The 25933-nt window shown below is 35.6% G+C and overlaps 4 protein-coding genes across 6 annotated transcripts in view; 2 read left to right on the top strand and 2 right to left on the bottom strand.

Annotated features, from left to right (window-relative positions):
• LOC106134691 (sorbin and SH3 domain-containing protein 1) overlaps positions 1 to 25933 on the bottom strand; it is a 244816-nt gene that overhangs the window by 13515 nt on the left and 205368 nt on the right. The gene's annotated exons all lie outside the window — the stretch shown is intronic.
• LOC106134655 (uncharacterized) lies at positions 951 to 16186 on the top strand. Of its 2 annotated transcripts, none has more exons than XM_013334751.2 (5): positions 951 to 1571; positions 3094 to 3154; positions 13799 to 14007; positions 14765 to 14927; positions 15627 to 16186. In XM_013334751.2, the coding sequence occupies exons 1-5, from the start codon at positions 1376 to 1378 to the stop codon at positions 15706 to 15708; spliced, it is 711 nt and encodes a 236-aa protein (XP_013190205.2). In that variant the 5' UTR covers positions 951 to 1375; the 3' UTR covers positions 15709 to 16186. The 2 variants fall into 2 exon arrangements, with proteins under 2 accessions (XP_013190205.2, XP_013190206.1); XM_013334752.2 differs by having other exon boundaries at positions 964 to 1575.
• Positions 16148 to 25933, bottom strand: LOC106134684 (uncharacterized). The gene is made up of 5 exons (XM_013334785.2): positions 25008 to 25933; positions 21540 to 21636; positions 20266 to 20379; positions 16571 to 16726; positions 16148 to 16258 (listed from the first exon to the last, which is right to left on the bottom strand). Exons 1-5 carry the CDS (start codon positions 25931 to 25933, stop codon positions 16205 to 16207), a joined length of 1347 nt encoding a protein of 448 aa, XP_013190239.2. The 3' UTR covers positions 16148 to 16204.
• Positions 16948 to 18991, top strand: LOC132902110 (uncharacterized). 2 transcript variants are annotated; one of them, XM_060945948.1, is made up of 4 exons: positions 16948 to 17234; positions 17913 to 17973; positions 18102 to 18161; positions 18261 to 18991. In XM_060945948.1, exons 2-4 carry the CDS (start codon positions 17922 to 17924, stop codon positions 18545 to 18547), a joined length of 399 nt encoding a protein of 132 aa, XP_060801931.1. In that variant the 5' UTR covers positions 16948 to 17234; positions 17913 to 17921; the 3' UTR covers positions 18548 to 18991. The 2 variants fall into 2 exon arrangements, with proteins under 2 accessions (XP_060801931.1, XP_060801932.1); XM_060945949.1 differs by lacking the exon at positions 16948 to 17234 and having other exon boundaries at positions 17687 to 17973.

Here is a 25933-nt window from a genome sequence, read left to right as displayed (position 1 = left end):
TAGTCAATGTGGCTTCGAAATGTTAAAAAATCCTTCTTGTATGAATTACAAGAAGGATTTTTTAACATTTCGACCTGCCTTCTGTGATTATTATTTCCCAAATAAAAAAAAGGGCTGTGAGGAAGAAATTTTCCAATGATTCAAGTCCGCAGTTCCAATGACATTTCTTTTCGACGACGGTATAAATAAGTTTATTGAGAGATCTTATAAACGTTCTCGAGTTAAGGAGGATAACATTGAAAAAGAAAAATAGTACAGTACCTATTTTATATAACCCTCCTTCCCCTCCATTCCACGAACTTTTTGTCCACCCCGCCTACATACATAGGTACCTATACGAGAATGTAAGATTTTTAATACCTATTTTCAATTGTTATTTACAAATTTATTTTTTATTACATGAAGAGAATCTGAAAAATGGTCAGGAGTTTAAAATAAGTACATATATCACGTCTTTTTCCCTTATAGGGTAGACGGAGCCTTCGGTTGACAATGATGATTTTGATAGTTACTAGCCCATCGGGTCCATCGCCTTATGAAAGAATCTTAAGTTTAGAATCCTGACTGACTTTTTACTTTGCGCGAAAGGGAAGCAGCAGGAACTCTACCAGAACAGAATTAAAGTAAATAGGATACCTAAGTACTGAATGTTCAAATGCGTTAAGGCTGGCGACTTCAATGCTCTAATGTACTGTAGTATTATATTAAAATTTGAGACATCCTTATTATCGTAACCACATTACTAATCTATTCACATTTTTGGTAATCGTGTGTAACCTTGTGTGGTTATCTTCATGTCATGTCATTAAGTCCCGAATGTTAAATTTAGTGCAGTCTGTCCCTTAAAAACCCACCCCATAATCACCGGCAATTTCTCAAAAGCCGCGAGATGGATGCGCGACGTGGTTTTCTTGACGCATTGTGCATAAATAAACAGAGCAAGTAGTATCAGCAACTGTAGGAACTTGGCTTCTGTCTCTCAGTTTTCTGTGACCAGCTGTCGCACGCACTCGTATTGCTGTTCCGTCGGAGCAAGACGTTTCACGATGAAGAGAAATTCCGCGAACCACTTTCGCCCTACCACCTAACTTTTACGGCATATTTTGCCTTCGTCGTGCCTCGGAGAAAAGTAAAAAGTTCTTAATTTAAAATCAAATTAGCGCGTAGTGTGATATTTATTTTGGTAAGCAGGCATTTTGCCAATAAATTCGATTTAGATACAAATCGGTTTTCTGTGTTGAAACAGTTTGTAAATATCAACATTTTTTTAACATTCCTAAAGCGAAGATTTTATTTAGTCGAAGAGCGCGCAAAAGTAAAAATGAAGTGTTAATTCAGTGACAAATTTGTTTATTGACTTAAGAACTTATATTAAATGAAATATATTGTGATGAATATTAAAAATAGAAATGGAAGTGAACAAAACGGAATGTGCATCTGGCCTTCAAAGCAGTTCGTCTACTCCTCGAAGCCCAGTGAGGATCGCATCTGCACCACCAAAAAAGTCTGTGGCTTCCAGACTGTGGGACCTTCTGCAACCCCTCGCCAGGTTATGGGGTCTGGTTACAGCTGTAGGTAGGTCATATCTCCTTCGTTGTGTACCTTTATGTTCGGCAATTCTTTATTGACGAATATATAGGACCATGACATACATTATGACCGAAATTGGACATGCATGCATAGGTACTATGGAAAATTAAGGAATTACTTAGTAGAGAGAAGCATCTGATTGTATTGGTGATTTCCTAGAAATGTAGGACTAAATCAAATGTTCAATTGCATTTTTGAAACAACTCGGAAACTTAGACTTTGGTATTCTTTGTATTTAATAATTTTCTATATGAGATAACATCTAGGAAGAGTCCTTACCTACTTATTAAAAAAAAACCTACATAGGAAATGTTTACGAAGATTTTGAAACATTTTCTTAGGGAAGAAGTAGTAACACACTTGGGTAGGTACTTACATACATACATTCATATAATCACGTCTCTATCCCTTGCGGGGTAAACAGAGCCAACAGTCTTGAAAAGACTGATAGGCCCATTCAGCTATTTGGCTTTAAGATAGAATTGAGGTTCAAACCTACGATTTAATCAAAAAATTACTTGCTCTATTTAAATTTTTCATGATCCTATTTTTTTTTCTGAAAAAAAAAAACTGGACTCTATTCAAATTAAAATGTTGCTATAGATATTTTATTAATTGATCCCTCCTCCTTACGTCGCTTTCCTCAGTAGTGAGGGTCGTGACTACTTCTAATCATCACTCTTTATCTCTCTCCGGTGTTATTTGTGGCTGTGTGGAGGAAGGTGTACTGGATAGTGGAATCAAGAGAGGCGCGGATCTAATTGGACCAACGACTTATTAGATCTATGTATATATTGGGCTGCGACCACGAGGCCTTTGATCTGTAGATACCTACATCAAATTGAATTTCTGTGATTTCTAGAATTTTTGTAATAAAACTTTTGAAGAGAAAACAACAAATTGCTTTATTGAATTACTCGAGTTGTTTGTTGAGCAAGCGTGAAGACAGGTAGTTTATCAAGACTCAAAGTTTAAGCACTAACTGTTTGTCCCTCCACATGAAGTTTTGTGAACTTTAAACCAAGTTAGTAGATACTTAGTCTTGTAATCTCCTGGCTAAGAACATTGTTTAACCCGATTTACAAGGTATAAGAACGTCAACTTTGCAAAAACAAACAATAAACAAAAATACCAATTAAAAGTTTATAAAAAATCAGGCAGGCTATACTCACCATTAAATTTTTACGGGAGACAAAAAAGAGATACATTTCACCAGCGTTGTGAGTTTGCATTTAGGTATTGTTAAAAGAAACTTTGTAAATGCTTGTCAAAATAAGTAAATACCTATTTAATGTTATAAAACTTAGGACATTTTCAGGTCTATCAAATAACAATTACTTAAGTTAAGGGTAAATTAAACAATACCAATGTCTAACTAAAAAACTGAAAAAAAAAATAAAAAGAATGAAGAACGATATAGAGACTAGTAGAGAAAATTCTGTAAAATCATGCATTCATCCCCACAGTAAATAAAAATTCAACGGCGTTTTTCCTCTTTTTCAGTTATGAGTGGAGCAGGCGCTGAATTGCTCGTCTTGGGATACGAAGTGGCTCCCGGGTTGATGTGAGTACGTCTGCGTTTTTAAAAATTCAGTTTCAATTAGCTAAGTATGCATCTACATGTATATTGCGTATATTGGTAGGTATGCAGAACAGGAGTAGGTACTTACCCGTTATTGTATCGACGAACGTGTAGGTATGGCAAGCGAAGCATATAGATGTGGGAATCTTTCTGGTTGTAGAAAAGTGTTGATATAATAACGGCCTGTTGGCGCAGTTGTCTGATTCACGCCTTTGAATCAAAAGGCCCGGGTTCGATCCCCAATCGGAAAAATAATTACTTATTTCTGGCTGACCTGGATGTTCATTAATATTAAAGTAAAATATAGTATCGTTAAATTAGTAACCCATAACACAAGTCTCGAACTTACTCTGGGGCTAGCGCAATCTAGTGTGATTTGTCGAAACAATAAAATCTGTTAATTTAATACCTGTCCGTTATAATAAGTATTAAGATAACTATGTAGGTATGTATTTTCTCAGAAGTAGAACTTGTGTTTGCCAAAATATCTGTTATTTGTTTGGCCGAACAAATATTGACTTTGACCAGTACGTGTTTACAGCAAAGAGCAATGTCTATTCTAAGGGTAATGTGGACTTAAAATAATATGTTGTTTTGTTTAAATCATTTTCTTGGGTACGTATTCTACACCTACCTGCATCTTCTCCACTTAAGAGTAGGTACCTATATGCAATGCATAATATGCATGTTTTTATTATTTATGTGTCTACAAAATGCGAAAATATAATTAATTCATGTTAACTTAGTTGAGAATCTCAGAGGGATGAACTGATGTTCAGGTCAGCTTAAAAATATATAAACAAATAATCACACGTCTATTTCCCCTAGAGACAGTGAATCGCTGCTAGCCAGTCGTCTAGAACATAAATAATGCCTTACTTTTAAAATAGACGGGCTATATATCGAAATGACCTAAATAAAACTATGCACATGGTTTATCAGTATAAAAATATTTCCATTATACACAAGCCCAAGAACGTAGTAGGTGGGTCGTTTGTAAAAAACATGTTGATAATAATGCCAGAACACTGTTATCAGACGATAAGAGATTTTAATTCAGACGAGACATCGTAAGACGTTGACTTTGATAAAGTTAGAGACAAGAATTTTGTACATTCCTTTATTGATAATAGACCGATCCTTTGTTAGAGATAGAAACTCATTTTAAAAATAGAAGAATAAATAAAACGTATATAAATACACCTAATCAAATTGTTGTAGGGATTTAATCATTACTTAGATACAAGGTTGTAGTTAAGATGGACAATCACGAACAAGTAAACGTGAGGCGCGATATCTTACGTTTTCATTTTTCAACAACTCATCGACAAATGATAGATAGCTATATCAGGTAAATTAAAAATGTCATAAATATTTATTTGCTAAGCTTAATTTTGGAAAGTGTGCCTTGGTGTATCACAGGGTAGTGTTTTGGAACCATTCACATTTAGGCTAATTATAATAATGTGAGAACTAGGTCTCATTTGTAAACTGGAACGTCATCCGTTTATTTCTTTTGATATATATTAGTCAGGTACAATTTTTTTTATCAGCCCGAGTTACCAGACGATCTTTATCTTCTATGTGTATGAAAAATATAATATTGCTCAAAGTTTCATTTTCAGTTGCCTCTAGCAGGTATGCGACTTTCCATAATGCTTTCCATCAATACAAATGTTAATTCCGTACTCCATGACAAACTGGTTCTATAAGTAACACACGAATTCTATGAATACACACGTAATGATGCTAATTTGTATGACAAACGCATGATAAGCGGTTTCAGATTTTTATTGAAGACGGTCAGGTATTTTTATTAAAGAATTCCTTCAAAGATATGAAGGGCACAACGTACTTCTTATAGAAAAAAAAAAATATAGAGAGAGTAAACATAATGATTTAGCTATGTCCATCAGTAATCGACTTTCGTCAGAAGACACTACACTACCAACTCAACAATAATTATAGTGTTTCGAATCCTTGCTCGTGAGAAGTTGAAGCCTACCTGTGTATTATTCTACTGTACTGATGTAGGTACCTACAAGCTATTACTACTCTTAGACATGTAAGTGTTTAGGTGGCTATCGAGTTATGAGTCATTTATAGGTAGTAAGTAAAACAACCGTGTTAGATGAGTGAAGTTGAATGACTGAATTTTATTTCGTTAACTGTTCACCACAATAGTCCCCCCTTTTTTTTTTTTTTTTAAAACAAAAATATATACAAATGCAATACATACTGACAACAACAAAAAGAAACAAAAAATATATATATATATAAATTGTCCGAATTTCACATTTTATTATTTATTACACTTTCACTATTTGCGTTTTTCACTTTTCGCTGTCATTCTTATACGTTCTGGGGTCCGTGTGTTCCATTGTTACAGCACTGTCTGGGTACCATTGGTATCGGGGCTTGAGTCTGGACTTGTCTGTTATCGATGTGCCTGAACACTTTGTTGTAGAACCTCCCTCTGCACCTCTTGTATAGATACCACAACACAATGACGGCGACGACGATGAAGAGTCCGCCAATCGCGATGTCGGTGTTTGTTGCGCTGTTGGTTCCACCTGACCCGGCGGCTGTTTGGGCCACCACGATTTCTTCCTTGCCACCCCAATTGCCCATATTTCCGAAGATCGCAATTTTTGGGACGATAACTTGAATGGTGTGTGAAATGCGTGAAAAAATTGTTTCGTTATGACGCTACAATTAATCATGTAATACTTATTTGCTCATTCGTTTTTGCTGACTGTGATCTATAGCAAATCGTATGACTGGGCGTATGATGCGGCCTGACCTCGTTCTGGTTACCTTGTCTTCGCTATTTTCCGCTGATTTATCAGATTCGTTGTGCCTCTGGTCACTTTTTAAGTGCTCTAAAGGTTCATTCACCTTTTCTTCGACAAAAATATATGCAGGTTTTAATCTGTCTATAGATACTGTTGAAGTTTTCTTCGGTAATTGAATTATGAAATATTTTTCGTTTTTCTCTATGACTTTGTATGGGCCTTCATAAGGTGGTGTGAGCGGTTTCCTCACAGCATCCGTTCTAACGTAGACATATTCACAGTTTTTCATATCGGGGTGAACAAATGTTCTGTGGGTGGTGTTGTGGTGATTTTCATTGAAAGGGCTTATCTTTGCCATCGAATCCTGTAGGGACTGTGTAAACGTTTCTGGCGATGAAATTTGAGTTTTAGGGTTCATGAATGTTCCAGGAAGTCGTATGTTAGTTCCGTATAGCATTTGTGCCGGGCTAATATTTTCTTTCAACCGTAAGGCTGCTCGTAATCCTAAAAGTACTAAAGGTAGTTCTTTTGACCAGTTTGTCGTGTTTCCTCGCGCAACTAATGCGGTTTTCATCGACCTATGCCAACGCTCGACCAAACCGTTTGATTGTGGATGGTAACTAGTAGTCCTGATTTTTTTAATGCCGAGTAGTTTAGTCAAAACATTGAATAAATCTGACTCGAATTGTCGTCCTTGATCTGATGTTATTGCGTTTGGACATCCGAACCTTGCTATCCAGGTGTTGACAAAAACTTCCGCTACTGTCTTCGCCGTTATCTCTGCTACCGGTACAGCTTCTGGCCATCTTGTAGCCCTGTCTATCATTGAAACAATATATCTATTGCCGTTCGATTCCGGCAATGGTCCGACGATGTCTATGTGCACGTGATCTAAACGCGCTGTTGCCGAAAAACTTCCAATTGGCGATGAGTTGTGTCTATATATTTTACTTTTCTGGCATGATTCGCAAGCTCTCGCCCAATTTCCGATGTGTGTATTCATTCGTGGCCAAAAGTAATGTTGTGATACCATTTTCTTCGATAATCGCACTCCGGGGTGAGTGATGTTATGCATAGTGTCGAATACTTGTTTTCGAAGTGAATTCGGCACATATGGTCTCAATTGATTTTTAGAATTTTCACAATACAAGTATTTATTCCCGAATAAATGTATTTTCTTCCAATTAAGATTGCTTTTATGCAACAGCTGTTTGAGTTCGTAATCATTGTTTTGAGTATCTGCTATCTCACTCCAATCCACAGGTGAAGGACAATCTATTTGTTCGACTCGTGATAATGCATCGGCTACCGGGTTCAGGTTACCGGCGAGGTGACGTATGTCTGTTGTGAACTGTGCAATGAACTCGAGATGACGTAATCGCCTTGGGGATTCCTTTTTATTTACACCGTTTTGTTTAGTAGTGAAGGCATAACATAGTGGCTTGTGATCTGTGTATATTATTAGCTCTCTTCCTTCTACATAAGGTTGAAAATGTGTTATTGCCATGTAAATTGCCAGTAATTCGCGATCGTATGTACTGTACTTTGATTGAGTCTCGCTTAAACCTTTTGAAAAAAATGATAGCGGTTTCCAAATGTCATTTTCATATTGTTGGAGAACAGCGCCGACGCACGTTTGTGACGCATCTGTCATGAGCGATAGCGGGGAGTGTGTCGTCGGTGACGTCAATGTAACCGCGTCGCTTAGACTTGCTTTACATTGATCGAATGCTTCTAGTGCCTCCGGGGTCCATTGGATTTGTGTCTTGTCGTTTTTCTTGGACCGAACCAGATACTTGTTTAGTTGAGCTTGGTATTTAGCTGCTTGTGGTATGTTATTTCGGTAGAAATTGATCATACCTAAAAATCGACGTAATTCCTGCACGGTACTCGGAGTTGGATATTTATTTATTGCTTCGACCTTCTCAGGTAACGGCTTGATACCATCTTGCGTAATCAAATAGCCCAAAAATTCTACTTGCGACTGACCCAACACGCATTTGTCTCGATTTATTGCAATGCCATGTTCATCCAACCTTCTGAATACTTCGCGGAGGTGTTGTCGATGACTTTCAGTCGACGATGAAGCCACAAGTATATCGTCGATATATATGAAAATGAAGTCCAATCCCGCTAAAACTTGATTCAGGAATCTGACGAAGGTTTGTCCTGCGTTGCGTAAACCAAATGGCATTCTAGGGAACTCAAATAGGCCAAATGGCGTGATTACGGCGGTTTTTTCGACATCCTGAACTGGTATTTGATTGTAGGCTCTTTTTAAATCTATTTTAGAATATATGCTGGTTCCTGGTAATAGGTACGTGAAATCTAATACTCTCGGGATAGGGTATCTATCCGGTACCGTGATTGCGTTTAGTTTCCTATAATCGCCACAAAGCCGCAACTCGCCGTTTTTCTTCGTAGTGACGTGTAAGGGGCTGGCCCACGGGCTCTTGGAGGGTCTACATATACCAGTTTCTAACATCTGCTCAATTTCTTTTTTCACCCTTAAGTATTTATCAGCTGGTAATGGCCTGGATTTTGAGTAAACTGGGTGTCCATCGGTAATAATTTGATGAACAACGTTGTGTTTTGGTTGTGATAAAGCGTCGAGAGGTCTCAAAATACTTGGATAATCAACCAAAATGTCTTCATACTCTTCTGTTAATTTGATGGTCCGCAGTGTAGGCGTGCTTGACTTCATGAATTTTGCGTCCCTCTGAAGTCCAGTCGTGCCATCTATCAGGCGTTTGTTTCGAAGATCCACCAAAATATTATGTTTTTCTAAAAAATCGGCGCCTAATATTGGTTGCGTAATGTCAGCAACGATGAAAGTCCACCTGTACGGTCGTCTCATATTCAAATCTAGAGTCAGCGTTTTGTCACCATATGTTTGTATTACGGTGCCGTTTGCGGCGTATATTTTATATGTGTTATCAGTTTTCAGTTTATTCCCTCTTTTCGGGATTGCGGAGATGTTGGCACCTGTATCCACTAAAAAACAGTATCCACTTTTTCTGTCGATAACGCATAGGCGGTTTGATGGTGTAATAGCGCTGACGACCGCCTCTGTCAACGCTGTATTTAGTTTTCCGACGGCTTCTTCCAGTTGCATGGTTTTACACAGTTTCGGGCTCTATTTCTGTAACGCAGGTGATATTTACATAACCAATTGGGGCTATCGGGTGTTATTCTAGGTCTCGAACGGGATCTTGAGCGCTCCGAACTTCGGTTTCTATTGAAATTGCGACGTCCGTAGTTATTTTGAAATGAGTTTGACTTCAAGGCTGCTATCTCCATGGTTAACTTACTCATTTGATTTAATATTTCTATCATAAGTTGTGGTTGCCCGCTCGACACTTCCGATACTTCAGCTGACCTTCCTTCTAATATTTTATCTGCAATAATGGCAAGATTATCAAGTTTCTGATCTTGACTTACCATTAATACGGCTCGCACGTGATCAGGGAGTCTTGATAGCCATAGACTGTGTAGAGTCTTATCACTTACTTGACTATTGCGTGCTAATTCCCTCATACGCCTCAACAGGGAGGATGGTTTTTGGTCGCCTAACTCCATTTCACCGACCAACTTTTGAAATTGACGTTCTTCCGACTCTTCATAAACAGACAGCAATCTTTCCTTGACAGCCTCGTATTTCTTCTTTTCGGGAGGTGCCGTTATGATGTCGGTTATCTGCCTGACAACTTCTTTGCCAATTTTTGACAGCACCATAGCATACTTAGCTTCATCACCTTGCTTCTGAGGAGCCATTATCGCCTCGAACTGAGCAAACCAAACTCTGGGCATCTCGACCCAAAAATCTGGTATCTTTGACGATATGCCGAAGGCTGCAATTTCTGTGTTGACATTGCTGGTGCTCGGCGCTCCGCATCCAGGAGTTCCGGGGGTGCAATTTCCACTCGTATTCATGTTGCGCGATGGATATATGCCTCTTGGAACGAAGTCAGTGAGAGTCCCTTAAGGAAGGCTGACAGGTTGTGCAGTATAATTATCGTGACACGAAGATAACAAAGAAAATTAAATCACAAGTTAAAATCGCGGAACGTGTTACTATGTTACAAAACTAATCGGGGTCACCAATGTAAGTGTTTAGGTGGCTATCGAGTTATGAGTCATTTATAGGTAGTAAGTAAAACAACCGTGTTAGATGAGTGAAGTTGAATGACTGAATTTTATTTCGTTAACTGTTCACCACAGACATATTTTGTGAGAGTAAAACGGTTACATACAGCTGGACGTGGCCTTCAAGACTGCTGACTCTGTCTACCCCGTAAAGGATATAGACGTGATGATATGTATGTATATCAATTATGTATATACTTAGGTACACTTTTATTAGTATGGAGTTGGCTATGATTTGACTGACCAGATTTTTGAGCCTCGCTCTCTTAGGAATTTTAGGAAAAACATTTATCCTATCCCGGTGCCAATTTTCGTCAAAATTGGTCCAGTACTTTTAAAGTGTATTCGGTACAAACAAAAATATAAATTTTCTCTTTATGTTATAAGTAAAATGGAAGTATTGTGTGTAAAAAGACGTCCCAAATCCCTGAATAATCAAAAAAGATGTTCATTATCTTAACCTAACTTTGACCTTGTGACGTACGAAAATTACGCTGCCCTTCAAAGGCCGACAAACAAGTCCTTTTCTACAAAATTTTACTGACGTCAATTATTATAGTGCTACTTGATCAAGGTAAACCGCGGAAAAAATAAAGGAAAACAGACCATAATGTCCAACCAGGCGAAGTAATGAGGTGGAAAGTGGAAATACTTCAAGACTCCTTTTTCGAAAGCCGTAGAATCAACGACCACATTCCGTTTCGCGAAGTACCAAGTTTCTTAACGTTTTATTCCATTGACTTAAATAAAAAAAGAATAAGTTTAGTTAACCAAGTAGGTACTAATATCTAGAAGTAAAGCCAAGCTCAAAAGGTTGTTTAGAATATTAAGTTTAGTTAGGTATTTTTCCAAATGTCAATTTTGTTTTTACAATTTTGTGTGTGTGATTTTTTTTAATTGTACTGAGCCGAAATCCTTCGATAACTATCATCTAAATAAAGTAAAAATTAATAGGAGCCCTATTGAGTAAACCAAAGTAATCGATGCTTAATGACTTATACTTATTTTACTACCTATTTTAAGTCAATTTAAATATTTTTACAACGACATAGATAAATAGGACATAGATATTTGTTTTTTTTTTCACATTGACGTACTCATGATCGCGTGTTTAATGTTGACGGTGTTTAACCATTTAGGGTTACCACCATACGGAAATATATTCAGATTTCTGTAGATTATTATTTATCTTCTTGGTGTTAGTCCCGGTTGTGTCCTTGCCTCTCTGAAGCACTTGACCCGCCTGTGACCACGTTCCTGGTTTGGGTAAATCAGGTTTTTACACGAAGCGACCCTTATGACCTCCGCAATCATTGCAATATCAACTTTTTGACATATTTAAGTGAGTATCTTACCACAACAGAATACACATATTATATTTCTGTTTAGTTTTATAAGCAGGTACTAGGTATGTTCAAATCAGAAGGTGTGCAATGAAAAAAGAAATCAAAGCTGGATTATTATAATTATATGTAGCCTTAATAACCTTTTATTATAATAGATTTGAGTGCGTTTTACCTCAATCTGCTTGGTGAGCAAGATGAGGCCTATTGTGGCGCACGTAACCTCAAACTCTCTTTCCTTGTAAATCCCAACCTACAGAGACAGCATAAAATACAAAGCATTTGGTAACCCTATGTATGATTGTACATTATTTTCGTAGGTATATGTCTTATTCATAAATCGTTTGCAAATTACACAAGTAAATATTCTCTTTATTATTATGACGATGAATTCTTTATATTCAATGTAAATAAGTTTCAATTGTTTATATGAAAAAATTGTTTGAAAAATATTTTGTTTTCGGACAATTAAGCAAAAAGCTGGTATTGAAACTGAAACCTACATAGATTTCAGTTAAATACCAGCACATTGTAATGAAAACTACGCATACCCTGGTCTAGTCTTATAGGTGTGTGTTCATTTATCAACTCCTTTTCACAAGAACCCTGAGATGTAAGATCGAAAAGCAAAAATCATGTCTAACCCGATGGAAAAGAATAAAAAAAATTAAAACACTTTTAGGCACACATTGATCGGGAAAATATTGTTTTAAGAGTACCATTAATTCGTATACGTGGGTTCACAAGGCATCCACAAAAAGGATATACGCCAAAAATAAATCAACCAAGTCAATGCGCAATTGGTAAAGATGGCAAAAATGGGGAACGAGTTTCACCGGTTCTTGGATTCATGTCAACGATTGCAAGGCGCAGCTGTTACCCTGTAGTGAGTTATAGCGACAATCGTAAATAACTATGATTTGTATCTTTCCCAAATATTCATGCATAATCTCCCCAATAGGTGTTCCAAAGTTTCAAAAATATATGCTTCAATGATTGTCTGTACAAATATTTTAAGTCGACCTAGGTCCAGCGATTGCTTTATACTATTTATAAATAATACAGAAATGTCCGAGATAAAATAAATGTAGGTTACTTTATTATTTATAATTTTTTTAAATAGTGCTCAATATTCTTACCATTTGCAACAGAGCTGCACGCTGCTAGAACTATTGTTTTTTTGTTGCATAGGTAGACGTTACCTTTGTTTTTACGCGCTATTACATATGTATGTAAGTATACAATGTGTCAATGTCATATGGTCTACTGCTTTGGGGACCAGCAGCAGACATACAAACTATTTTTATTCTACAAAAAAGGGCAATTCGAGCTATCTACGGTCTAAAACAAAGAGATTCGCTTAGGGATTTTTTCAAAAACCTAAATTTTTTGCGCTCACAATACATATTCGATAACATTATGCATGTTAGGATAAACTTAGACTCTTTCAAAAAAGTAGGTGAATGTACTAGTAGATCACTGCGGAACAATTATAAGTTGTCGATCCCAGCACATCGGCTGGCTAAGGTAGGGAAATCATTTCTGATTAATTGTATAAGATTTTATAATAAATTACCCAAAAGTGTTCTTGAAATGAATGATAGAAAATTCGAAAAGTATATTAAAGATGAGCTTTGTAGGAAAGCCTATTACAGCACGGAGGATTATATTAATGATAAACATGTGTGGCCCGAGCTTGACATAATGGCCTCTTAAATGCTTGTGTATTTTTGACATGATCTTTACATTATTTTGTACATTTTTTATTTTATCTTTATTCGTATTGACATAATTGGTTCTACATTCATTCATGTTTTTTAATGTAGACTTAGATTTAGATTTAAGAGATCTATATTTGTAAATTGACGATGAAAATGCTGCAGTGTAGTTTGTTCCTTACTTTCTATTCTAATGATTGCGCATGTCCACAAATGACAAATATAAATATCCTAAATTAATTTATTAGGTATTGTAGTTTTAACGTTGTGAGAAAATATTTGCGCCTATGTAGTAAAATAATCTCCAAGATTTCGCTATTCAAGTTATAAGTTATAATTATTTAATTTCCTTATTCAAGTAAAGTTATAATTATTTGATTAAGAACCGCAAGCCCAACTATTTGTAAAGGACGTTTCCTGTTTTAAAATTAATCATCACGTTCAGTTGGTCTTTTCTCGGCAAATTTTTTAAATTATCTTTGCTTTTGTTATATTTTATTATCTTTCAGTTAATATATCTCATTAAATTTAAACAGATTATTGGAAAGTTTTTAAAACGAGAAGCTATTGTCGCGAATAAGAAATTGAAATACTCGTAAAAAGTCTGATATTTTTCTTTCACAGAGTGGGCGCAGCTTTAGTCTTGATTCTGGAGACGATGTGGGTAGCTGCATTATTCGTGGACCTCCTGTGTAGGCGAGGGGAGTACACTCTCTCTCTGCGGTGTTGGGACTTCACGCGGTGGTCTTGCGGACGTGCGCGGGCGCCGTTCTACGCGTGCGCAGCGACCGCCATCTTGTTCGCTAATCTCACGCTGCTTGCCACTGTTTCAGGTAATTTGTCTGAATAAAGAGGTGGTAGTTGATGATGTTTTTAGATTTTTTAATCCTGAATACCTACTGACCTTGTTCAAAATGGTCCCGGTTCTATTCTGGAGTGGAGCTTAGAGTTGTAATACGACCCACATGTGTTGTTATAAGATACTTACAGGAAGAGATTCCCGTCTGGCTTCCGTGCACTTGCATTAGTACCGCAGTCTGTTGAATGTGCTTATTCTCTATATCATCGCCCACGCAGCAAACCACTTTTTAAGACTGGAAAGTATAAGAAATTGGGATTCGGAAGGAATTCTTATACTTTTCTTTCTTCTACTAAGGAAAATTGATAAAGTGTGAAGTTTTACGATATAACTTTTCCATCATACATTAATCACCAAAAAAAAGTAACTGCGCAAAAATGTAAACAAACAATAAATGCACACTTACAAGTATTTTATCGCAGAATTATTAAAAGTACTAATAATAAATATTTTAACATCAACTGTTTAGTGTTTAAAATAAAGCTATTAAAAATCCAACAGCTGAAGTCTATTTCAAATTTTTTGCGGCTATCCGTCGAAACCCTGTTGTGTTGTTATCGCCGAATGCTCATCCTTATTTATTACCTTTAGAAATTCCGGATTCTAATTATTTTTAAATAAACTAAAACAAAAAAAATTACCGTCTTGGATCCAAATCTTGTGCCACAGTGTGGGTCTGCTAACAGTCTAGTCTACCAGAAGTTTAGTCTTCAATTTTTGTCGTTGTCCAGGTGGAATGCTCCTAGTCTTAGCTGCGCTTCGCGCGGCTGTGCCATTCTCGCCTTACGCGACCCACGGGCCACATTCACCCCGAGCTGGCAGCTCTTTGCTGAGTCAGCACGACTCGCCATTACCTGACGTGTTCTACAACGCTGCTCATTCTGGAGAAGAAAGGTGTGCACCATGATTTAAGTATTATTAACGTTCATTTAGAGCAGCTGTAGAAAGAAGCAGGTCCTATGTAGCAGTGTAATATAAGGGAATACATACGTACATACATATAGTCATGTCTATATCCCCTCCGGGGTAGACCAACAGTCATGAAAAACTGAAAGACCACGTTCAGCTGTTTGGTTTAAACATAGAATTGAGATTCAAATAGTGACAGGTTGGTAGCCCATCGCCTAAACGAAGAATTCCAAGATTATAAGCCTAGTCCTTAGTCGCGTTTTACGACATCCATGGGATAGAGATGGAATAATCCTTTTCTTTTTAAATTTGTGCCGGGAACCACACAGCACTAAAGAGAATCATAGTTTTAATTTGAGTTCTTGTAACGCGCATTTTGAATGAAAGTCATTCATTCTTCTGGATTTAGGTCGAATTTCGTTCTCATCTCTCTGGTGAGGAGTCCGTGGTCCTTACAGAAATCAGAATAATACCTACTATATGGAGGCATGTGCGTGAACACAAGCCAGGTTTGAGAAAGTCAAGTTTTTACAGGATTCCCGTCTGACGCCGGCCCCTTTAAAAAGAGAACCTGACCGTCGTTAACCGCACAGTCAAAAAACGAATAGAATGAATCTTTCAGGAACTCTCTATTTAATTATTCTATGACGGTTATTTTACCAAAAATATTTTTGTATGTTCTAGGTCAGAAGAAATGACAGTATTGGAGTTGCGGTCAGAGAGACCACGGTCTGTGACACCAAAGCCGCCTCTACTGGAACTATGAAACTTTTTTATTAAACTAGGGAGGAATACCTAGTTATAAATGTTAGGTAGGGCTTGAATTGCTCAATATATGGTCAGGCAGAATATTTTTGAAACGATAGCATTTTGATGAGAGTCATTGAAAAGTCGTCCATTTACAAATGTGCAACGTCGAATGAAGTTTTTTTTAGTTAAATGTATTGGATATAAAGTGGATTGTAAATCATGTTATGTTTTTGTAAGTCGAAAATCATCAATGATTCCGAAAAATTAATGGGCTTGTGGTTTGTGTAAAACATATTTCAATGAGTATTCAAACATAGGAAACGTTTGAGTCTCATTAGAATCTAAATTCGGTTATAGATTTGAAATAAAATTACAAAATAATAAATAAGTTATTTATTAGTGTAGCTTATATAATTTTATACCTACATAACATCTGTGATAGTCTAGATCGTAGTCTCATCTAAATCAGGTATTAAAGTTTCTAATAAACGAAATCTTGTGTTTTATTCGTTCTATACCTGTTTTTGGCTAAGAACTGCGTAATATGAGTAGGCTGCCTTCATGATCTGAAATTAAATGCAATCAAATTATTAAAGTACCAGCTAAGAAACAAAACTTAGTTTTGATAAACTATTTTTATTATCCCCGTAAATTATTAGTTTTAAAAAATTCGGCGTAAAAAATAGTAGGTCAATTGCACTTAATTTTTTCAATTGAAAGAAATAAAACGTAAAATGTTGCCAAATATTCGGACCGAAAACATTGCCAGACTTCACAGCTTGACACATCAATTCTATTACATTTTTCTGAGAATCTATAAAGCGACTTAATGTAGTAAAATGAAATACGCAATCCCGATCTGATGAAGACGAACTTACAGCTAGAAAACAATCGTTGTTCATGTAAGCGAACCCCGCAGCCGACAGTCTCAATGGTCTCTGGGACCTCATCATCACCATGATGAGCAGTCTTCGGAGTCGTGGCGGCATGCGCTCCCATCTACTTTGCATCACCGCATCGCCGACTCGAGCTGCCTGGATACAATAAAATATCTTGATTTTCATATATATACATATTCTGTAGATATGTTTATTACGTCTAACCCTTACGAGTTAGATAGAGCGAAAATACTGAACGGCTACGTTCAACTAGATGGCTTATTGATTGAGTTGAGTTTCAGATAGTGAAAGGTTGCTAGCTCATTACCTAAGACCATTTTCCTTTTCGTATACTATAAGGAGAGAAGACTATTAGTATCTATATATCGCACATCCGATCAAATACTGTTACAAGTCGAAAAATCGTGATTTTGAGTTAAGTAAACCACTCGATCCATATTAAAATTCTCTATCAAAATCAAATATCGTTGTAACTTTAGTTACAAAAATGTCCGCGTGAGGGCGTTGTGGCGGTTTATTACTAAGCAAGTTTTCGCATGACACGTCCTTGAATAGTGTTACGTGTCACATTGAAACGAGCGGTAGTGTTTGTCGTCCGCGTAAAAACCGTTGTAACTTGAAATAAGACACTAATACAGAAAAGGTAAGTGTATTATCCATTCAAGATTATTCTTATAAAATGTAATATTTTTTGTTATAACAATACTTGTCCTAACAATTTATCTTGTAGTTGGTTTATATTTGTAATATAATGTTACATTTCAGTTTATAACAAATAAAATACCCAGTACTATCTTGAAAAGTGATACATTTTAATTTGCCACCTTATATCAGATAAAAATATTACAGTCTTCAAATTCATTAATAAAAAAATATTGTAATATTATGAGTTGTTGCAGTTTTTAATAATTTGTTTGTTTGATATTTTTTGTAATTTAAGTAAGATAGAGATTAATTTTGCCATATTACCCTATTCAACATTTTTCCAAAAGATTTTTATTTATAATTTAAAACAACGTAACCGTTATTTAACTTTGTTACCATATTTGAGAAAACAATTTGTTTGCATTATACTGTTTGGTTTAATTTAAATAGAACGAATTGTCATTTTAACTATGTTTATGATGATAATGTCTTACATCGTATCATTAAAAGTATCTAAATGTAGCATTGTTTGAAATTATAATGGTATATTCTACTTCATAAATTTTTAAATAAGTACCTACCTACCTCTTAGCTGCGACAAAAATATGTTGTATCTGTATGTAGGTACTTAGCACTTAGTTACTGATTATGTCCATATTTTAAATAACACTTTCAGGCTTGAATAATGAGGAGAGTCGACAGAATATTGGATTTGGCAAAAGCATTAAAGGACGAAGGTAAATAACAGTATAATAACAGATTCATCACTGGTTATTGGTTAACTATAATTAATAATTGGTTAAACATGAATTTAAAATTATTAATTTTGTCGATGTTATGTTGCTGACCAAATTGTTTTTTTCAGAATCCGATAATATACGAGAGAAAGAGAATATTGAGCCTACCGTTTCGCCTTCAATAATACGTAAGTAGTCTTTGGCTTTAACCTTCTCTTTTAATTTTGCAGGATAAATGACTTATCATACACATAACCTTTTAACGCTTTTTTTATATTTGATTTCAGATTCTACTCATGGCGCTAATCCTATACAAGACAATATTTCTAAAAAATCTGGTGAGAAATATAACGTCAACGAATTGTCTTACCATGATTTTATATCTTTGAAAAAGTTGGCAAACGACTTGAAAATGAAAACAATAACAAAAATTTCTGAAATGAAAGTTATTAAAATTGAGGCTGAATCCCCGGATATTTTGTACTACAAAAATTCTTTTGCTGATGAAGATTTTTCTACATTAAAACTATTAAAAACCATTCCTATATTACCTCCTTTGAAGCCTGCTTATTAATAGCTTTAAGTGAAAATAAAAAGTCTGATTTAAAAAGTCTGTTAAAGTCTAATCATATACCTAAGTTCTATGAAGGATTTTATAAAAGTCTTTTCCAAGATAATGATTAAGTGTTGTTTACTAAGTATGTTCTGTAGGCTGTGATTATTTTACTAAGATTACTAGCAAGGGTATTATTGATAAGAGGATTATTGATTATGTCATTAAGTACAAAAATTTTATTAGTTTCATAGAAGAGCGAAGTAATACCTAGTAATAAGATATTTTTTTCGAAGATTTTTAAAGATTGTTAAGTTTTTTTTGTGTTCTCATAATTGTAGGTTGTGTTTTTTGTTACTACGAGTATTATTACTGTACGGGTATTGATTATAGAGTTGATTATGTGCCATATTTTATTAACGTACCAAATTGTCTCTCATTAGAATAAAGTGTAAAGTGTAGTTTACGGAGCTTGAGATAGAGAAACTATCTAAAGTAACGATTTATTAATAATGTAAGTATAATAAATAATAATTTTGTTGTATTCATTATTGTTTGCTAAACTATTTCATTAAACTGATTAAAAAATATATATTGCAACATTATTTGACTAATTGTTTTATTTCTATTTTCTATTTTTTTTTATCTAATATAACGTTATAAAGAAAGTCAGCTGTAGGGTAACTGACAAATATACATAAAAGTCTAAAAATACGCATTTTCAGCTTTCCAAACATATATATAACATGTAATTATTGTTAAGACAAAATGCGAAAAAAAGCTTTGATGAGACTTGAAATAGTTTTTTGGCCTTCCTGAAAAAGGTTAAATTTTGACTTAAAACAGTATTTTATCGGATGTGCGATATGTGTGTATATATATATATATATATATATATTTATATGATGAGTTACTGATGATACAAATAAAAAATAGGACAAAAATTAAAGAAATTTATATATGTTTAATTTTTTTACGCTATGAAGAAGGATAAAAATGAGTGATTATTATATTTACTTCATAACATACATAGGCACTTATAAATACTGTCATTATAAGTTACTTAAGTATCTCAATATTCTGAACACAAGCTAAGATTGATGCACACTCGAAACGCAATTGCATTTAACACTACAGTGCGTACAGTTTAGATAGACCTTTGACATAGATCTACCTAGACCCCGCGAGTGTATTGAGTCAGTATGAAGGCCTGAAATGACTTAAATGTCAGAATCATTTACCACCTTATTTTTTTGCCTAATCTTAGACGTTTTAAGGGCATTTGCACTTTTCTATGTGATCCAATAAATTCGCACGGTAAAATATGTATATGCCAAGACCAATAAATCACTTTTCAAAACAGTAGTTATTAACTGGAGTTGGTATAAAAATGTACGAGTATAATCAAGCCGTGACAGTAACATACAATATAAATTCTTTTGAAGACGTCCCATCCGCGGACTTCCTCGGAGTGGTAGGCAGACAATACATCTTTGTATTTGCCACGGTCCCTAAAGTATGCTTTTGGTTTACCCATATTCATGCAAGCTATTTGGTAGTATTTCACCAGAACATTACTGACTTGATCAAATTACATACATACCTACCTACATATGATCATGTCTATATACCTTGCGGGGTAAACAGAGCTAAGAGTCTTGAAAAGATTGAAAGCCACGTTAAGCTGTTAGCTAGCTAGGGTATCTACCTAGATCTATGTCTGCGGCTGAGTCACTCACTTGCAACGTTAGCTCATTGGCGGTGAAGCATTGCAGTGCAAGCTGAATTATCATGGCGACGAAGAACGCCAATGACGTCACCAGCCGGATAGATTTGAAGCTTGATGCATCTTGCTGTAAAATAAACATATTTCATTTATTTTTGTAGTTAAACAACCATATGAAATGAAAAGGTTTGAATTACTTTTAAAAAAATATAACAAGCAGCTTTAAGAGTTCCCTCTATTTCTAAACAAAAAATCATAAATTCGGTTGATAATGGTTCGAATAATCGTGTAACAAATGTATAAAACTCGAACTTACTTCGAGGCTAACGCAATCTGTGTAATTTGTCCAGTACCTATATATTTATTTATTTATATTCAAGAAATTTAAACAGAAATAGCCTAGTAATGATTCGGTTAGCATTCAGCAATTTAGCTTTATCTAAAAGTACTTCAAAAGAATCATGTTGCTAGTGTTGGTACTTATGTTTACAATACCTTATCAGTCGTCATCTACTTAGGCACATAGAGAGACTCCTTTATGTTTTTGTAAGTATATTAGTTAGTTTAGTTTCTTTTTATAACAATTCAGATTGTGTCACCAAACTAATAACATTAATTAATATTCTTCAAGGAGTCAATGCCTACAGGTGTGTTTCAATGTAAAGGTACATGCATATCTTTAATTTTTTTTCACACAGACATAGCTATAGGTTGCGAAACCTCTTCCACATTTAGACGTATTTATAAAAAAGAAAATGTGGAATAGTGGCTTGTTTTAAATTCATTGCCTATTTAGAAGAGAAACTAGACTTCTTTCGAATGAATTTTATGTCTGTAAGTACTAAAAACCAGCATTGTATTTTTTTACATATATGAACTGCTTGTAATAATAGCTACACGATGCCAGAACAAAAAGTAAAAACATATTTATGCTTTCACGCCTAAATCACTAAACCGATTTTGATGAAATTTGGTATGGAGATAGAGTTGGCTCTGAGAAAGAACATATACCTACTTATTGCTGTCTGTTACGGTCACTATTTTTATTGCCAAAAAATTGTGACATGGACGTAGTCGCGGGTAAAAGGTTATATGTAATATAGGTCATAGCAGTGCAAAAACAATGTGCTGATTTGCGAAAGGCACAAAGTGTATGCAATATTATTATTTTATAGTTTCAAAGAGGTAGGTTATTAAAATACCCTAATTGTATGCAGTGTCTGGGGTACGGTAAAAGTTAAAATATTAATGGATGCAAAAGATATATCCTTATTTAGTGAGCCTCACCGAAACTTGGACCATTACCACGCAAATGGCCGCCATGCTAGAGAGAAGTTGGGTCATGAAGCCATATGCATAAGTTTTTGCAAATTTCTCCACGCAGCTGTGGACAAAACAATAGGAATTATTGCGTCACTTATTAATTAAACTTATCTGTAAGGGTTTCCTAAGGGTAGATAGATAGATAGATAGATAAACTCTTTATTGCACCAAAGAAAAAGAAGAACAGGAAAAAAACACAGGTAGTCAATGAGGTACAAAGGCGGACTTATCGCTACAGCAATCTCTTTCAGTCAAGGGTACATTTGGTTTATAATTTTAAGTTGATATAAGTCAATTAATCACAGCAATGTGTTTTCTCGTCCACATTCAACAAACGAATGAAGGAATTTATTTTATGTTTTAACCGAACAATATAAAAAGAAACTCATAGAAATACGTAAGGAATCTTGTTATTGATTATGAAAAACTTTATGCAGGTTTTCTTTGTACCTGACCCGTCAAAGTAGCGTCGTAGATCAAAAAGGTCCATGAAATCTTCATTCCGACGACGGTGAATATGAAACGCAGATTAGGTATGTTGATTCAAGCGTAAGAAAAAACCTACCCAGTGACAATATTGGGTCCATAATCCTGGAATATTGCATTCACTGAGCCTTCTTATATTACTTTCATATCGGATGTGAATTGATTTTTTCGCGAGATACGTGTAATTTCACATTTTTATTGACCCAAAGGGCGCGTCTGCTTGTCATAGCAAGCACGTTTTCAATAAGTACGGGTGGAAGTTATAAGTGCTTTGCATTCGATGTTCATGAAACTAGTTCAGCTATTTATGTATGATTAGGTAGGTAGTAAAAGTGATAAAGAAGAAAAGTTTTAAACTTTGAGGGCTTCCTACATATATCGTGTTTGTTAATTAATAAAAAATAATGTACCTAATACTTAGTACAGTTAAGGTTGTTTAATTAGAATGGAAACATTGAAAATAAACTAAACGAACGTACCCCGAGGGTATCGTTAATACATACGGCTAAGGCTTAAGCTTTCAAAGTATAAGAGTGATACGAATCTGAAAACTTATTCTTAACTATTTCTAATTTAACTACTTCTGCATTCTTTCTACACTCCTGCCAGATCCAGAGCTTATATCACGTAAGTTGGAGATAAATTAATAGGTATTATATTTACATGAGTGTCGACTACGTAACTACATATAATATACAAATGATCATTGTAGGTAGGAACCCTGCACTAACACTACCTATAAATCTTTAGTAGGTCGATACTTTAATTTTACTCCTATATACTCTTTTAAAAGTTATGTGTATTAGCTTAACTTCTCTAATAATAAACTATTCAGTTTGGACTAGAGACGTTGGGATTCCTCTTGTAGGCAATGGGCCAGCAACCTGTCACTATTTGAATGTCAATTCAATCATAAAGCTATACAACAGAACGTAGCCAGTCAATCTTTTTAAAACTGTGAGCTGTGTCTGCCCCGCAAGGAAAATAGACGTGTGTGTGTAGAAACGTTTAAATGCATTAATGTAGCGAGCTTGCTAGTCATCTAGACTTAGTCATGCGTCGGTTTAAATTTATTTGGAAATGGCAAAGTTTGGCTCGGCAGTTCCCCGTTGGCAGTTAATTCCCATTGCACTTTATAGCAGTTCAGCCTGGACGGTCGCTTGCCAAAAAGTCGGATGTTGGCTCCTACCTACTAATAGCAATACAGTATGTCTGTATGTTGTTTCTGGCGGGGAAAATATTGTCTTTTATCGGGTCAATAGCCGACAATTGCGGGGAAATGGGCAGAGGACCACGATTTAGTTTACATTTCGTATTAAGTTTTATCTATTATATATAATTATATCGCAATATTATGTATATTTTGCAATGAATATCTTTTAATTTAAAAAAGGACGATATCATTCAAAATAGGCGGTCTTCGAGACTATTGGGCACAGGTCTATCCCGTCGGGTACAAAAACTTGTTTCTGTGTGAATTAAGTGAATAAAGATTCTCATATTAATATGATGAAGAGAAGAGATTTGAATTTATGATTGTAATGAATAAACTCCAAAACTACTGGACCGATTTTGAAGAAATTTGGCACACAGATTGAATAGACCTTCAGGAGAAATATATAGATTTTTCTGGGGGCGTGATCCGGAGCGTGACCCCGTGCATGAGCTAGTTATTCATAAAAGGACAATCATCAAAAGAATGCATTAGTCTTGTCAACTCGCCTTAATGAGATGTCTCATTGCCATTTCGGAATGTAAATAGTTACATAGACTGTGAATAGGAAACTCGGCAGCTCTCTCTGACGTATGTATGTGTGTATGTGACGGCGTCACTCGTCATGTCTGCGCCCTACTTACAGAGCGAAAAAAGGCTTCCACCAAAGTCAAGCTATATAGGTATATAAGTACTATATTATGCTATATACATCGTAGGACATTCGTTTGCATGTTTGTTGGATTGTTTGGGATTCTTTTTTTAGGCAAGGCAATTTTTTGGCACACTTTTTGTTGTTAATCTTATTTTCATGTAGTTTTTATTTGTACTGTAAGAATTAACATTACTGTAACAATTACATGCGAAAATTGTTACCTCCTTTTTTGTATTTCCTATAGGAACAGATAACGTAAGAAGAGATAGATTAATACTCATACCGAAAACTACAAAGCAAAGTTCGTATTTTTAATGCATAAAACATAATCAAGTTGCCCGAGTGCAAACTCTACTCGGTGAATCTTTTCAGAAAAAAGTTCACTTAGTTTTTAGTTTCAATAAATTTACGTTGCAATTGGTGATTCACTGGAAAACTAATTAACGTGGAATGCAAATTGCTAAGACTCGAAGCGCAAACAGTTTTGATTTAAACACCGTCCTTTCAGTTAGGACTTGTTTGTTGAAAACATTAAGACCTCTTTTGTACTGAATAACAACTTTCTTTATATTTTTAAAGGTTTCAAGTGATTTTTGCCTTATAATACGAGTAACATATTCATGCCGTGCCGTGCGGTGCCGTGTGGTTCCCGGCACCAATACAAAAAAGAATAGGACCACTCCATCTCTTTCCCATGGATGTCGTAAAAGGCGACTAAGGGATAGGCTTACAAACTTGAGATTCTTTTTTAGGCGATAGGCTAGCAACTTGTCACTATTCGAATCTCAATTCTATCTTAAAGCCAAATAGCTGAACGTGGTCTATCAGTCCGCTCAGGACTGTTGGCTCTGTCTACCCCGCAAGGGATATAGACGTGATTATATGTATGTATGTATGTATGTAACATATTCATAGCAAATGCAGTGGATTTATTTCATAAACCAAAATTGTAATTAATGCCGCCAATAAATACTCACTTTTACTGAACAAAAATGTAATGTGCAGTACTAATATCGTAAAAAATTATGACGGTCTCGGTAGCAATTTTTGTGTAACTCTCAGCAAACCTTTTACCTACCTGATGAGTAGCTGATGTTGTCGGATACAGTTCAGCAACGTTTTTTCCAACTCCTTCTCCACTTCTGTCTCGGTAAACCTCGTTCGGACGATCCGTTCAATCCTGTCATTATCACCCCCTTCTTTATCCTTATCAGCAATTGATATCAATGAACTATCAGCTTGTAACTGCACACCTTCATACATCTGAAATATTGTTCGATCATATGCAGTAGTTATAGCCTCACAAAGAATAGCAAACTGTGAGCTCATGTGAAGAATCACTGAGCCAATGAAAGTGTCTATAGTCATCACGATGTGACCAGTCCACAGCAAACCGACAGTCTCCAAAACAAATGTCGAAATATACGAAGCGTCTTTTTGGTAGTCCCAAGGAATAAAGATTGGCTGCGGTAATGTACGAGATGGATATAAAGCACTATCATTTAATTGTGCTATTTCAGCCTTCCAGCGCAAGTCCATGATGGTTCCATAAACATTAGTATTCCCAATGGTAAGCCACCCAAAGAATATGAACGACGCAGTCATAATTTTGGTCGTCCTGATAGTAGCACGATTTTTGGCATTATTTTGATAAAAATTATACAAGTCTATCTCTAAGGTTCTCACGATATCTTGGATCTTGTCGTTCTTGAAGAAAAATATATACAATTTGATTAAGGTTAAATCGTGAGTGATGACGAAAGACAAACTAAACATAAAGCGGTCTATGTCTTTTTCGCCGACGAATGGATCGATTGTTTCGAGTCCCACGAATCCAGCCACCCACACTAGTTGTGTGACGATGGAGTAATACAGGTACCAGCTTGGGAAGTTGCTAGTTTTTCCTTCGTCAGGCTGGTGCCACCAGCCCAGACCAAGAAACCTTAGAAGATAGAAATGAAAAGCGAAGTAACGCCTCGGGCGTTCGACTACTATGGTCTCCAT

This window comes from Amyelois transitella, chromosome 9, assembly GCF_032362555.1.
Source record: "Amyelois transitella isolate CPQ chromosome 9, ilAmyTran1.1, whole genome shotgun sequence".
NCBI classification, from domain to species: domain Eukaryota; kingdom Metazoa; phylum Arthropoda; class Insecta; order Lepidoptera; family Pyralidae; genus Amyelois; species Amyelois transitella.
The sequence above is the reverse complement of the archived record's forward strand: the minus strand, read 5'-3'. Positions and strand labels throughout refer to the sequence as shown.

Coding starts and splice junctions, on each gene's coding strand:
- LOC106134655 (XM_013334751.2), top strand. CDS start 1,376: ATGAAATATATTGTGATGAATATTAAAAATAGAAATGGAAGTGAACAA. Junction 1,572..3,093: donor TATGGGGTCTGGTTACAGCT/GTAGGTAGGTCA, acceptor CCTCTTTTTCAG/TTATGAGTGGAGCAGGCGCT. Junction 14,928..15,626: donor GCTCATTCTGGAGAAGAAAG/GTGTGCACCATG, acceptor TGTATGTTCTAG/GTCAGAAGAAATGACAGTAT.
- LOC132902110 (XM_060945948.1), top strand. CDS start 17,922: ATGAGGAGAGTCGACAGAATATTGGATTTGGCAAAAGCATTAAAGGAC. Junction 17,974..18,101: donor AAAAGCATTAAAGGACGAAG/GTAAATAACAGT, acceptor TGTTTTTTTCAG/AATCCGATAATATACGAGAG. Junction 18,162..18,260: donor CGTTTCGCCTTCAATAATAC/GTAAGTAGTCTT, acceptor ATTTGATTTCAG/ATTCTACTCATGGCGCTAAT.
- LOC106134684 (XM_013334785.2), bottom strand. CDS start 25,933: ATGGAGACCATAGTAGTCGAACGCCCGAGGCGTTACTTCGCTTTTCAT. Junction 20,380..21,539: donor TGGTAATGGTCCAAGTTTCG/GTGAGGCTCACT, acceptor TTTATTTTACAG/CAAGATGCATCAAGCTTCAA. Junction 16,727..20,265: donor CCAATGAGCTAACGTTGCAA/GTGAGTGACTCA, acceptor TATTGTATCCAG/GCAGCTCGAGTCGGCGATGC.